Source organism: Mustela lutreola, chromosome 15 (genome assembly GCF_030435805.1).
Source record: "Mustela lutreola isolate mMusLut2 chromosome 15, mMusLut2.pri, whole genome shotgun sequence".
NCBI lineage: Eukaryota > Metazoa > Chordata > Mammalia > Carnivora > Mustelidae > Mustela > Mustela lutreola.
The window spans coordinates 40,498,693-40,512,474 of NC_081304.1; the positions used below are offsets into that span (position 1 = coordinate 40,498,693).

Here is a 13,782-nt window from a genome sequence, read left to right on the forward strand (position 1 = left end):
ATGATCACCAATCCGATGATATCATATCATATCTATCTATCTATCTCTATATATTTATCTCCTATATATATTTCTGGGAAATAGTTCAGTTACATCTTTTTTAAAAAGATTTTATTTGAGGGGCACCTGGGTGGCTCAGTGGGTTAAAGTCTCTGCCTTCAGAGTCCTGGGATCGAGCCCTGCATCGGGCTCTCTTGGCGGGGAGCCTGCTTCCCCCTCCCTCTCTGCCTATTCTCTGCCTACTTGTGATCTCTGTCTATCAAATAAATAAAATCTTTTTAAAAATAGATTTTATTTATTTGAGAAAGAGAGAGAGAGAGCACAAGAAGGGGGAGGGGGAGAGGGAGAGGGAGAACAAGGCTCCCACTAAGAAGGGAGCCCGATGTGGGGCTCGATCCCAGGACTCTGGAATCATGACCTGAGCTGAAGGCAGATGCTCAAATGGCTGAGCCACTCAGGCACCCCTCAGCTACATGCTTCAAGTATATTTTTCCACTGCCATATACTCTTATACTTCTATTTATTTATTTATTTAATAAGATTTTATTTATTTATTTGAGAGAGAGATAGCAAGAGAGAGCAAGAGTGGGGAGGAGAGGGAGAAGCAGGTTCCTGCTGAGCATGGAGTCTGACACAGGGCTCAATCCCAGGATCCTGGGATCATAACCTGAGCTGAAGACAGATGCTCAACTGACAGAGCCACCCTGGTGCCTCACTTCTGTTTATTTTTCACACTATTTCCATGGCACTTCTTCTGTTCATATTTGTCAATACTCCAGAAACTTAGCAGTACATACTTTAATATTCTTATGTTTCCCATACATTGATAGGTTGAAGAAATCCTTTGTTAGTTCAGCCTAAAATTCTGAATAAGCAGTTTATTCCGAGTACATCTGTCCCTTAAATAAAAAAAAGAGGGAGAGAGAGATTAGCAGTCTTCAAAATGAAAACTACACTTTCCCTTTAGGGCTTGTGATGAGAAAGTATATAATGTTTAATGAAACAAAAATCCCAACTCACTAGTAGACCTGAAAGACAAGGAAAGACAAGCTGAGTTTTTCCTTGGCATATCCCCCAGGCTGAATTAGTCATTTGCTAGGTATTCCTATAGTACTTGTGCATACTGTTTTTTACTGTACTTACCACATTCAATAGTATGTATTTAAGTTTTTCTTCTCTTACCCTGGGAGTATCGCAAAGAAAGGAAATGTATATTATTTATCTTTGTATCCTCAGTTTCTTGCTTAAGACCTTGCTTATAGCAGATGCCTGATCAATGTTTGTTCAGTGTGTGTGGAGGGGGGGGCGCCTGTGTGACTCCATCAGTTAAATGTCTGCCTTTTGCTCAGATTATGATCCCAGGGTCCTGGGATCGAGCCCCACTTCTTCTCCTCTCCGCTTGTGTTCTCTCTCCCTATCTCTGTCTCTGTCTCTTTCAAATAAATAAATAAAGATCTTTAAAAAAATATTTGTTCCATGGACAAGTAAGAAAGGTGGGATGTGAATTGAAGCTTGACTATTGAGGGTTTCAGTAAGCAAAGAAGCGATAAAATTTTCACGTAGGAGACTAAGGTGGTCAGAACTGTTTTATTATGTTAGAGACCGTCTTTTTTTTTTTTTTTTTTAAAGAATGACAGTGACATATGACATCCTGAATGTTTTGGGTTTTTTCTAAAGATGTATTTATTTATTTATTTGACAGAGATCACAAGTAGGCAGAGAGGTAGGTAGAAAGAGAGGAAGGAAAGCAGGCTCCCTGCTGAGCAGAGAGCCTGATGCGGGGCTTGATCCCAGGACCCTGAGATCATGACCTGAGCTGAGGCAGAGGCTTAACCCACTGAGCCATGCAGGCACCCCAAGACTGTCATTTTTTATTTTGAAGCAATTGTTTATAGGAACTGGCTCATATCAGCTTGCAAGAACCAGGTGTTGAATTTTCTTGCAAGCCATTTGTTAAACACAGTCATTATTCAAAGTTAGACTATATAAAACTACAACTAAATATATTAAAAACAAAAGTAATACTCAAAACTCATCACTTCCAAATTACTTTCCTACATATATTGTTATCTATGTTCGAGGTTATTTATCTATTACATCTAATACTAATAATATACTGTGCATCTAATAATATGCTGTGCATACTAATAATATACTGTGCATACTAATAATACACTGTGCATCTCTTCCAAATCTGCAGTCAGTGATGTCATTTGGTAGCTTGAAATTAGCCATGTTGGAAATATTTATACTATGGAAATGGGCAAACACCACCAGGCAAGGCTTCTTTCTCCCCTTCGAAGAGTTGGTTGGTAAACACTTACTAGCACACCATTACATAGAAGGCAAAGTGCAAAATGGAAAATGAAAAGTTTGGAAAATAAGAGTTGAGCAAATTTGTAGACATCAAGACAAAAAGAAAAAGAAGAAATGGAAGAAAAAGCATGACAGGATTAGAATTATTTGCAGATTCCAATACGCAAATAATAGGAATTTGAGAAAGTAAGAACAGAGAAGATGGGTGGGAATAGAATGGGGGCAGAATATAGGTGTGTTAGAGGGGAGAGATCTCATGAGCAATACAAAGGAAAAATAAAGTGATGCATGAAATTTTCCAGAACTGAAGGGCAAGAGTCTCTTTCTTTCTTTCTTTTTTAAATTTTTGTTTATTCATTTGAGAGAGAGAGAGTGACAGAGAGAGCACAAGTAGGGGAAGAGGCAGGGAGACAGGGAGAAGCAGATTCCCCACTGATAAAGGAGCCTGATGCTGGACTCCATCCCAGGAACCTGGGATCATGACCTGAGCCACAGGCAGATACTTAGCCATCGGAGCCACCCAGGCACCCCAGGGCAAGAGTTTCAAAATTAAAAGGGCCCTTGGGTATCTAGCACAATGAATGAAAATATGCATATCAAGGCATATCATTATGGATTTTCAAAACATCAAAGATAGAAGATGATCAAAGTTTCCAAAGGTAGTAATAACAATAGGGTAATACACATAGGTATATGGGTCATGTACGAATGTAAGAATTTCATTAGAATCCTCAGAAGTAAGATTGCAAGGTAGAAAACTCACAGTTCTGAGAAAAAATGAATTCCAACTTAGAATAATATACCCAAACAAATGATCATATCAGTCAAGAGAGGAGGTCAAATAAAGAGATATTCAGGGGCACCTGGCTGGCTGAGTCCAAACAGCATGTGACTCTCGATCTTGGGGTTGTGAGTTCCAGTTCCATGTTGGGTGCAGAGGCTACTAAAAAACATAAATGTTAAAAAAAAAAAAAAGATAATGATAATTTCAGACTTGTAACTTCTCAAAAAAAAAAAATTTACCTCCTTTACACCCTTTCTCACGAAGCTACTGGTAGATGTGCTGTACCAAAATAACAGAGAAAAACAAAACACGGAATCCAAGGACACAGGGAGTCCCAAAATGAAGCAAGGAAAATTCCCAGGATGATGATGAAGGGAAATCCCAGAACAACAGCTGTGCGGTTGGCCTAGTGAGCAACACTTAAGATTGGAATAGAAGGAATAGTTGCAAGGAAAAAACAAAACAAAACAAAAAAAACCCAAAACCAAACCACCAGACGTATTACCTGACGAGATTGAGTTGAATGGAAATTTACAGTTTGAGTAGGCCGTTGGGAAAAAATTGATGATAGATCTGTAGAAAACAAAGAATGGAGACAATGATTAACTGCAAGGAGAAGACAAAAAAAAAAAAAAAAAAAAAAAAAAAAGCCTGATGGGAAAGGAGATATAATCGCAGTTTATTACCCAGACCCACTGTGAAAAATATTTTCCAATGCGTACTAACGTAAATTAAAAACTCTTTAACCCACATTCGCGATGACGGTTTGGGGAGGACGGAGGAAGCTAGGTGTGTACAGAAGAGGGCACAGCTGGCCAAAGAGCAGTGAAAGTATATCACACTTCGTCGAAACAGACATTACCCCCTCTCCCCTCACCCCCATAAACAAAGGAAATCTCCCTCCGAAACTGCTCAAGCCTTGGACACCCCCCCCCCACCCCCCCCCCACCCCCCCCGCCTGATGAAGGACTTCAACAGGGCTGCGGGCCTGCGGACCCCGCCCCCGACCTTTGCTGAAGGGGCAGGAGGTGCTTCCAGGGGCCCTGGGATCGAGCTGCCGGAGCCGGGAAGCCTGAAGCCGCGGTGCCCGCCCTACGCTGAAGGCCGGAGGCGCCGGCGACCTGTCCCGCCTTGCGCAGGGAACCGGTCGCCGCGACAGGCCCACTGCGCCGTAGGGCAGAGGCTGTCGAGTTGGGCGCGGAGTGGCCGCGGGGACGAGGCCGGAGAGAAGGTGGGCGCCCGCTGCTCGCGAGTGCGGCCGCCCTGTCGAGGGCCCGCCGCAAAGCTGCAAAGGGCCGCGGCGGCCGCGGCTGCGATGCGTCCCCGGAGCTCTGCGGAATCCCGACGGCCTGACGCCCCCCACCCAAAACCCTCACCCTCCTCAGCCGCCGCCGCGACCCCGGCCCTCGATCCCGCAGTCGGGACCGGCACCCGCGTTCTCGCCGGACCCCACTCCTCGCCTCAGGACCCCCGCTCCTCCCGGACACCTCCGACCCCTGCCACGGGCCCTGGCCCTCGACCCCAGGTCTGACCTTTGCCCGCCTGACCCCAGCCCTCGCACCCCGCCCCTCATCCCAGACCCCGCCTCGGCCCTCGCCCCCATCCCCGACCCCCATTGACCCCCAACTCTGACTTTCGTCCCCTCCCTCCTGGTCCTCGCCACGGATTCTGACCTCTGACCCTCGAACCCAGAACCTGGCCCTCGCCCTCCGACCCAAGCCCTTGCCAGCACCGAGGGCCCTCGCCCCAACCCCGGCCTTCGCTCCCCGACCCTTGTCCCCCAGCCCTGGCTGTTGGACCCCCTAGACTCCGGATTCTCGCGTTCGAGCGATCGCGGGGCCCTTGCCTCCGGACTGCGACCCTTGCTTCCGGACCCTGAGTCTCTCCAACGCTCTATGCTCGCTCTGCCCGACCCGCAGCCCGAGAAGGATGTGGACCAAGGGAGGAGATGCGAGGCCCGGCTCAGTGAGGGAGGGTGGCTTCTGAGCCCCGGCCAGGCTAGTCTCCCAGGCGCTCCTCCTGGAGACTGGGAGAGAGCGAAGTCAGAGTTTTCAACCTGAGCAGGAGGGCGACCCGGTGCATAGAGTATAAAGGCACCGACGGAGTTGACAGTGGAGTGGTGTTTTGGTGATGCCATGGTTAAGTCTGTGCAACACAGGACTCATCCCTTTATAAATATAGGGCGGTGGACCAGGAGACATAGCCGGAAACGTTCCATGTGGTTGCAGAGGAGAATTATAATAGGAGGGAGAGGACCGGTGGGGTGGGAGAACGCTGTTTTTCTTTGCATTGTTAGGGCACTGTTTTGTTCTTTCTTTTGAAACTAGTTAACTAGAGAAAGAATCGTTAGTGACATAGTAACCCCAAAACTTAGATTTCCTAACAGGCCTACTAGCTGTGTGATCCTGGGCAAGTCACTCTACCTTGGGAACTCTGTTAAATGAAACTTCACACACACAGAGTTACCATGAGGATTAGTGACAAGGTGGGCAAAAGTGCTTTGTCAGAGCCTGTGATAGGCACAAACTAGTTGTTCAATGAACCTTATGAGCGAAGTTATTTTAGAATGAATAAAGGAGTTTGCAGCCAAAAGCGGCCTCTCGCCCACAATACCTGGGTGCTGAGGGGCTGGAGTGGATGTGATCCAATTTCAGTGTGGGTTTTTCAGCAGACCAAGGCTGTAAAGGAGAGAGCAATAATAGAGCAGCTTGTGTGAACAACTTGAAGTCTTTTTAAATGTTAATTTGTACCTGGACAGCTCCCAGGTTGTGGAGGCTTGGGGAGAGATGGGGAGAAAAGGGAGCAGGATTTGCGAAAGAGACAGAATATGCCCTATTTATTACCGGTATCTTATTAGCAAACAGATACGTTAGGGAGTGAAATCATTTCACCTTGCAAAATCTGTTCCTTACATGTAAAACAGATCACAAGTCCCTTAAGGCAGAATCTTCTCTGGCATTTAAAAACAATAATGTATAAACAAAAGCTGAGATTTTTCAAGCAATTGCTGTGCAGGATCAGCCTGAAATTAAGATAAAGCAAATTTTCATTCTAATATCCCAAGTAACTCTAAAAAATTGATGGAGCTGGGACTGGAACCAGAATTTGATTCTGAAGTTCCATTTTTTCTTTTCTGTTAAAATATTTTATTTAAATAGAAATTACAAAAATAATATGCCTTTGTTATATTACTAATATACCAAGGTATAAATTCCCCATTCTACTTCTCAAAGGTAACGAATGTGTGAATGGTTTGGTGGGCAAACTCCAAACTTCTTTTATTTTGCTCATAACACACATTTAAAATGAATTATACAATAACCACTGTCTTGCAACTTGCCATTTTTGATTTAATAATGTGTAATTCATGTTTTTTCATACACACACTAATTTCCTTTAGTAGTTGCATAGTAAACCTATGTATGGATGTACTATAATTTATTTAACCACATGCCTGATAGACAATTTAGGATTTTTCCAGTGTTTTGCTATTCTAGATCGTGTTTCAGTTACCTTTCTTAGATGTACGTTTGTGTGCTTTTCTTAGTATTTCTGTAAGGATGGATTTGTAGACATTGGAAATACTGAGCCTTAAGACACATATGTTTAAAATGTTGGTAGAAATTGCCAAAGTGTACTCAGAATAACGCTGATCGTCTTAACCGTTATGCCCCACTGCCCCTCGAACAAAGTAGCGGGTGCATTTTGAAAATGCTGGCTTTCTCTGTGGTAGTAAACAGCTGTGTGGACCCATAGGAGAGGGCTACTAATGGAGAAGGAAAGAGAGAAAGATTGTGACCAAGTCCTTGAAGCAGAAAGCCCTTTGCCTTAGATGCTTTGGGTTTACGGAAGCCAGTGGTATTCACCAAAATGTAAAGGGAGAGCTTTAGGTTGGTGGCTCTCTTTTGGTCCATAAATCCTCACTGTTTAAAAGAATCTGGGATTTGAGGGTGCCTGGGTGGCTCAGTGGGTTAAAGCCTCTGCCTTTGGCTCAGGTCATGATCCCAGAGTCCTGGGATGGAGCCCCACATCGGGCTCTCTGCTCAGCAGGGAGCCTGCTTCCCTTCCTCTCTCTCTGCCTACCTCTCTCTCTACTTGTGATCTCTGTCTGTCAAATAAATAAATAAAATCTTAAAAAAAAAAAAGAATCTGGGATTTGAATTTCTAACAATAAATTACTCTTGTAATAAAACTGATAAATAAAAGACTGTTAAAGGTGGCCAGGTAATAATCTATTGCTGTAAATCCAGAGAATTTAAAATTTGTTTAAAGCAAGGTACATTCACACTGTTAAGTTGATTCTAGTTTGCCAAGGGAGTATGACTTTAAGGGAAACCAAATGGTTCCAAAGAGAACATTTTTCCCCCTGTACTTCTTAATAAGTGCTCAAAACTTCAAGGGTCAATATCATTTGGTTGAAAACATGAGAAAGCAATCCGCTCACACTTCTACCCAGGACGGCAACTGGAGGAACTGAGTATGGGATCTAGTAGGGTAGAAGGTTGTAAAGAACAGAGACAATTCCTTAAGGCACCTCAAGGGATTAGGTCTTATTGTAAGTTGACACAGAGAGCAAGAAGGAGCTTTGAGAGAACTGTAATCAAACATTTCAAAATGGGACCTCAGTTGTATGAGTTCGTCCCTCCCAGGTGCTCTTAATATAATTCAGTGACTCTGCATTGTCTTCTGGGTACTGTGTTCCTTCTTCTCCCACCCCCCCTTCACTCCGTGTACCTTTTCCATATTTCTTAGTTTCTACTTACTCATAGTTTCTGCTTCCTCACAACTTGGCCTTGCCAAGTTCCTCAAGCTTCTACCTCTGACTCATGGATTCTCTTTGTCTTAACTCCGATGTTTGCATCAAGTATTTCTTTTTTTCTTTCTAATTCAGAGTCCAAAGAGGGAGATTTAAGGTAGCCCAGTTCTTCTTTTCATGCCAGGTGTTTGGCCAGTCCGCAGATGGGTTGTCCTCGAATCAGGAGCTTCCTTGTGGTCTGATGAGTAATGGGAAATTGCCCAGGGTCAGGTTGTAAGAAAAAAGTAGCTGTGGGTATATCAGTTTCCTTTAGGAAGGGTTTTGGGCATATTAAACAGTGTGAGTGACTTTTATAACAGGTGTTATGCATAATGTAGAGTTGTTTCTTTTTGGTGAATGTTTTTTGAGGAACTGTTGTTTTCCATTCTAGATTCTAGGATCTTCAAACATAAATAAGCTACTAATTCTCTCTCTCATGGAAGTCACGGTGTTATGAAGTGTAGGCATATAAAGTCATAGACCATACAAATTAAGTAGTGCCACTATACAAATATTCATTCATTTATTCAACAGATATGTAATGAGCACTTACTACGTGCCTAACTCTGGAGATTGAGCAGCAAACAATTTCAGCTCCATGATTTTATGTCTCAGTGTATGTGTGAGGAGAGATAAATAATAAACACTACTATAGTTTAGATGGTGATCATTGATACAGAGAGGGGGAAAAAGCATATAGAATAAGAGTCATTGAGGTTAGGAAGTGCAGTTTAAAAAAAATATATTTATTTATTTAGAGAGAAGGTGAGCAGAAGGAGGGGTAGAGGAAGAGAGAGACAAAGAATCTCCAGCAGACTCCACACTCAGTGTGAAGCCCGGCAGGGGCGTAGATTCCAGGACCCCAAGATCATGACCGGAGTCAAAATCAAGAGTCAGATGCTCAACTAACTGAGTCACCCAGGCACCCCAGGAAGTGCAATTTAAAATATGAATGGTGTCTTTGAGACAATGACATTTGAAAAGATCTGAAGGAGGTGGGGGAATGAGCCATGAATTTATCTGGGAAAGAAGATTCCAGGCCTAGAGAATTCCAGCCAGTGCAAAGGCCCTGCATTGCCACCTTGAGGGGATAACAAGGAGGCTAATATACCTGGAGTGAAGAAAAGTGGAAAGGAGTGGGAAATAGGGCCAGAGAGGAAAGGCAAGGGCAGGGCACCAGACCATATGGTACTTTGTAGGCAAGTACAGAGATTTTAGTTTTTACTCTGAGTCCAGAAGCTATTGCAGGCCTTTGAGCAGAATATGGTCTGACTTATATTTTATGGTCTGACTTACATTTAACTTTGGCTGTTGTTAAGAATAGATTCTTGGGGGCGCCTGAGTGGCCCAGTGGGTTAAAGCCTCTGCCTTCAGCTCAGGTCATGATCCCAGGGTCCTGGGATCAAGTCCCGCTTCGGGCTCTCTGCTCAGCGGGGAGCCTGCTTCCCCTTCTCTCTCTGCCTGTCTCTCTGCCTGCTTGTGAGCTCTGTCAAATAAATAAATAAAATCTTAAAAAAAAAAAAAAAAGAATAGATTCCTGTTCAGAATAGACTCAAGAGGCCAGGGTGGACGAAGGGAGGCCATCTGGAGGCTAGAGCAAAATCCAGGTGAAAAGCAATGGCGTTTTGCACTAAGATCATAGCAGTAGCAATGATGGGGAGAAGACATAGTCTGGCTATATTTTCTACAACAGACTGGATTGCTGACAAATTAAATGTGGAGTCAGGGGGGCGCCTGGGTGGCTCAGTGGGTTAAGCTGCTGCCTTCGGCTCAGGTCATGATCTCAGATCCTGGGATCGAGTCCCGTGTCGGGCTCTCTGCTCAGCAGGGAGCCTGCTTCCTCCTCGCTCGCTCTCTGACTGCCTCTTTGCCTACTTGTAATCTCTCTCTGTCAAATAAATAAATAAAATCTTTAAAAAAAAATGTGGAGTCAGGGACAACTCTCAGGCTTGGCCTGAGAAACCACAATAAAGGAATTGCCATTAACCAAGATGATGAAGCTGGTAGTAAGAGCAGGTTTGGAGGGAAGAGCATCAGCAGCTTGGTTTTGGACATACTAATTTTGAAATGCATGTAAGATCTCCAAGTGGAGATATTGAGTAGGCAGTTGGATGTACTGGGATGAGTCTGGAGTTCAGGGGACAGTTATTTATTTATTTATTTATTTATGACATTATTCATTTATCTGAGAGAGAGCGTGCGTGCGAGAAAACATGAGGGGAAGTAGGGGCAGAGGGTGAGGGAGGAGCAGACTCTCCACTGAGCAGAGAGCCTGATGCGGGTGCCCATGTTTATTTATTTATTTTTAAAAGGTTTATGGATTGGTGTTATGAAGTCGGCTGTCCAGGGACACCTGGGTGACTCTGTCAATTAAGCGTCTGCTTTTGGCTCAAGTCATGACCTTGAGGTCCTGGGATTGAGTCCTGCTTCGGGCTCCCTGCTCCGTGGGGAGCCTGTTTCTCCCTCTGCCTGCTGCTCCCCCTGCTTACTCTCTCTCTCTCTCTCCATCCCTAGTAAATAAATAAAGTCTTTTAAAAAAAAATTGGCTCTCCAATGTGGCAGTCACTAGTTCCATGTGGCAATTTAAATATATGATTAAATTATATAAAAATTCAGTTTCTGGGGCGCCTGGGTGGCTCTGGTATTATGAGGCGTAGGCATATAAAGACATAGACCATACAAATTAAGTAGTGCCACTATACAAATATTCATTCATTTATTCAACAGATATGTAATGAGCACTTACTTGGGTTAAGTAAGTGGGTTCAACCTCTGCCTTTGGCTCAGGTCATGATCTCAGGGTCCTGAGATCGAGCCCCACATCTGACTCTCTGCTCAGTGGGGAGCCAGTTCCCACCCCCCGCCCCCCCACCCCGGCCTGCTTCTCCACCTACTTGTGATCTCTCTCTCTCTCTCTGTGTCAAATAAATAAATAAAATCTTTAAAAAATTCAGGGGTGCCTGGGTGGCTCAGTGGGTTAAGCATCTTCCTTCGCTCAAGTCATGATCCCAGGGTCCTGGGATGGAGCCCTGTATTGAGCTCTGTGCTCAGCGGGTAGCCTGCTTCTCTCTCTCTCTCTGCCTATTGTTCTTCCTACTTGTGCTCTCTATTTCTCTGTCAAATAAATACAATCTTTTTTTAAAATTCACTTTCTCAGTTGCTTTAGCCACATTTCAAGTACTCAATAACTACATGGGGCTCATTGCTACTGTGTTGGACAGTGAGGATAGAGAATATTTCCATCATTACAGAATGTTCTATTAGACAGAACTGAAGATGACATTTAACATTATGGGCCTAGATAAGATCACCTAAAGAATTAGTGAGAGAGGGGAAAAAGATTCAAAGACCAGGCCCTTTATATAAATGTATGTAAGTACACAAATTGTGGTGATGGTGGGATGGTGGGGTGTTAAGGTCTGGCTTACTTTCTAAAAAAAATTTTTTTTTCATGAACTTAATGGATACTAGGATACAAGACATTGAGATGTAAGAGAATAGTGTGTGTTAACAGAAGTATAAAATAACATGTATGGTATTGTGGGGAAGTATAAGAAAGTTGGCATTTCTGGAGCAAGACCATTTTATTTTAGTATAGTTAAACTCTCTCTCTCTCTCTCTCTCAACCTCTTCTTTGCTTAAACAATTTGGGACTGAGCAGCCATGTGGTGCTGAGGCTATTCAGTCCAGGTCTAATTGGAGGACAAAATGAGAAGGGGAAAAATTTTTCCTCATCAACTTGAAAATTGTGAATAAAAATGGATGTAGGAATTGAATTTAGGGAAACAGCTGTTTATCACATACCTGATGCCTCCTGTTTCTTTCTGAGAAAAAAATTAAATGCGGTAGTCACTTTCAAGTTTCTGAAGCTTTGTTTGATAAAGACCTGAAAGTTACTTCAGCAGGGACTGGGTTTCTATCTGGATTAAGGGCAAACTGAAACAAAGTTGATGTACCTAATCAGCTCGGGCTTTGATGGAATGTATTCATACACAATCGCCAAGCCCCATCCTGGAAGCCAATCATTTCAGAACATGTTTTTTCAGGATGTCAGTTTGTTTTAATAATAGGTTGCTATCCCCAAACTACCATATTCTTGGGTTTCTTTTTGTTTTTCCTTTTTTCAGATTTGCAAAAAGCAATAACTTAAGCCACAAGAAAAAGCCCACAAAAATACTTTTCACCAATTAAAAGAAACTCTTTCCATTTACATGTGTTTTGAACTAGAATAACCTAAAATTTTTTAAAAAAGACTTCATTAGAATAAAAAAACTTTTAAAAGTGGAACCTATTAGAATCTCACGTTGTCATTCTACGCTCCTACAGTTAAAGACTATGTCATTATTTCCATTATACTTACCTCCTAATTTTCAGGGCTTATTAGCCCGGCTGTAAAAACTTGCTTCAGTTGAAATTTGGCAAGCTGACAAGGCTGCGTGCCAGAAGTAATTTACTATCCAGTGTGGTTTGCAAAGTAAAAGAAGCTATATATAATAGAAAAAGAAATGAAAAGTTCCTGGTTCCAAATATTTTAATGTGTGTAATGTGTGTCACCTCAAACTTTTCAGCTTTTGTTGTTAGCAATGTGAGATAACATGAAAGGTTTGAAAAGTACAGATGCTTTGCATTCACATCAAACTGAGGGCTCCGATGTTCTTAGGCATCAAAGAGCAGTCTGGGTCTATCACTTCTGTTTGACTTTGAAGTCTCCCAGGACTCTGTGTGGGAGAAGCGGGCAGAGGACTCAGAACAAGGTAGGGGGAGGGGATTCCAGGTGTCTCACCTCTCATTATCACTGAAATTAGGTTCTTCTCTTTACCTAACAATGATAATAATAATAATAATAATAATGGAATAAAAAGAGAGCATTTCTTTGTTGTTTATAAGCATTAAGCTGCCCATAAACTTAATCTTTGGATGTGACAATGAATATCCTAAGGAAATGTTCAAGTTTATTATGAAGTTTACATGTAAGTACTTTGGGAACAAGAATAGATGTTTTAACTTGATTTACAAACATCTAACTACTGTTCATCTGTTGGAGTCCTTACGAGATTGTCTTGGGACCTCCCCCTTTTCTGTTTTCCAAACTGGCTCATAAGCACTACAAAGGCACCAAGTGTCTCTCCAACATGGGGTGAGCAGTGTAGGTCCTTCTGGGATTACTCTTACTTGACAATCTGGAAAAAAAAAATCACAAACATTTATATTAAAATGAATACTAGGGCCTCCTGTTTGGCTCAGTCAATAGAGTATATGACTCTTGTTGTTAGGGTTGTGAGTTTGAGCCCCACGTTGGGTATGGAGATTACTTTAAAAAATAAAATCTTAATGGGGTACCTGGGTGGCTCAGTTGTTAAGCATCTGACTTCAACTCAGGTCGTGATCCCAGGGTCCTGGGATCTAGCCCCGCCTCCGGCTTTCTGCTCATCAGGGAGACTGCTTCCCCTTCTCTCTCTGCCTGTCTCTCTGCCTGCTTGTGATCTCTGTCTGTCAAATAAATAAATTAAATCTTTAAAAAAATTAAAAAATAAAATCTTAGGGCACCTGGGTGGCTCAGTTGTAGGGTGTCTGGCTTCACCTCAGGTCATGATTCCGGATCATAAGCCCTCACATTGGACTCCCTGCTTGGTGGGAAGCCTGCTTCTCCCTTTCCCACTCCCTCTGTTTGTGTTCCTTCTCTTGCTGTCTCTCTCTGTCAATTAAATAAACATATGAAATCTTTTTTATTTGTTTATTTTTTAATCTATTTGACAGACAGAGATCACAAGTAGGCAGAGAGGCAGGCAGAGAGAGAGGAGGAAGCAGGCTCCCTGCTTGAGCAGAGAGCCGGATGTGGGGCTTGATCCCAGGACCCTGGGATCAGGACCTGAGCCGAAGGCAGAGG

At 43.1% G+C, this 13,782-nt stretch overlaps 1 protein-coding gene and 1 long non-coding RNA gene across 3 annotated transcripts; both read right to left on the reverse strand.

Moving 5' to 3' along the window:
- Nucleotides 1-477: 477 nt before the first annotated feature.
- On the reverse strand, nucleotides 478-4,738 carry LOC131816209 (uncharacterized). Of its 2 annotated transcripts, none has more exons than XM_059148699.1 (4): nucleotides 4,109-4,738; nucleotides 3,606-3,673; nucleotides 3,180-3,256; nucleotides 478-899 (listed from the first exon to the last, which is right to left on the reverse strand). In XM_059148699.1, exons 1-4 carry the CDS (start codon nucleotides 4,714-4,716, stop codon nucleotides 879-881), a joined length of 774 nt encoding a protein of 257 aa, XP_059004682.1. In that variant the 5' UTR covers nucleotides 4,717-4,738; the 3' UTR covers nucleotides 478-878. The 2 variants fall into 2 exon arrangements, with proteins under 2 accessions (XP_059004682.1, XP_059004681.1); XM_059148698.1 differs by having other exon boundaries at nucleotides 3,180-3,259.
- Nucleotides 4,739-12,829: 8,091 nt separating this feature from the next.
- Nucleotides 12,830-13,381, reverse strand: LOC131817038 (uncharacterized). The gene is made up of 2 exons (XR_009348293.1): nucleotides 13,236-13,381; nucleotides 12,830-13,075 (listed from the first exon to the last, which is right to left on the reverse strand). It is a non-coding gene; the product is annotated as an uncharacterized LOC131817038 (long non-coding RNA).
- Between the last annotated feature and the right edge of the window lie 401 nt (nucleotides 13,382-13,782).

Excerpts from the sequence above, each read along its gene's own strand:
- LOC131816209 (XM_059148698.1), bottom strand. The coding sequence starts at position 4,716 with ATGGGGGTCGGGGATGGGGGCGAGGGCCGAGGCGGGGTCTGGGATGAG. Across the intron at positions 3,674-4,108 it reads CTCCTGCCCCTTCAGCAAAG|ATCTATCATCAATTTTTTCC; the intron begins GTCGGGGGCGGG and ends TGTTTTCTACAG. Across the intron at positions 900-3,179 it reads GTTTGGACTCAGCCAGCCAG|GGACAGATGTACTCGGAATA; the intron begins GTGCCCCTGAAT and ends TTTTTATTTAAG.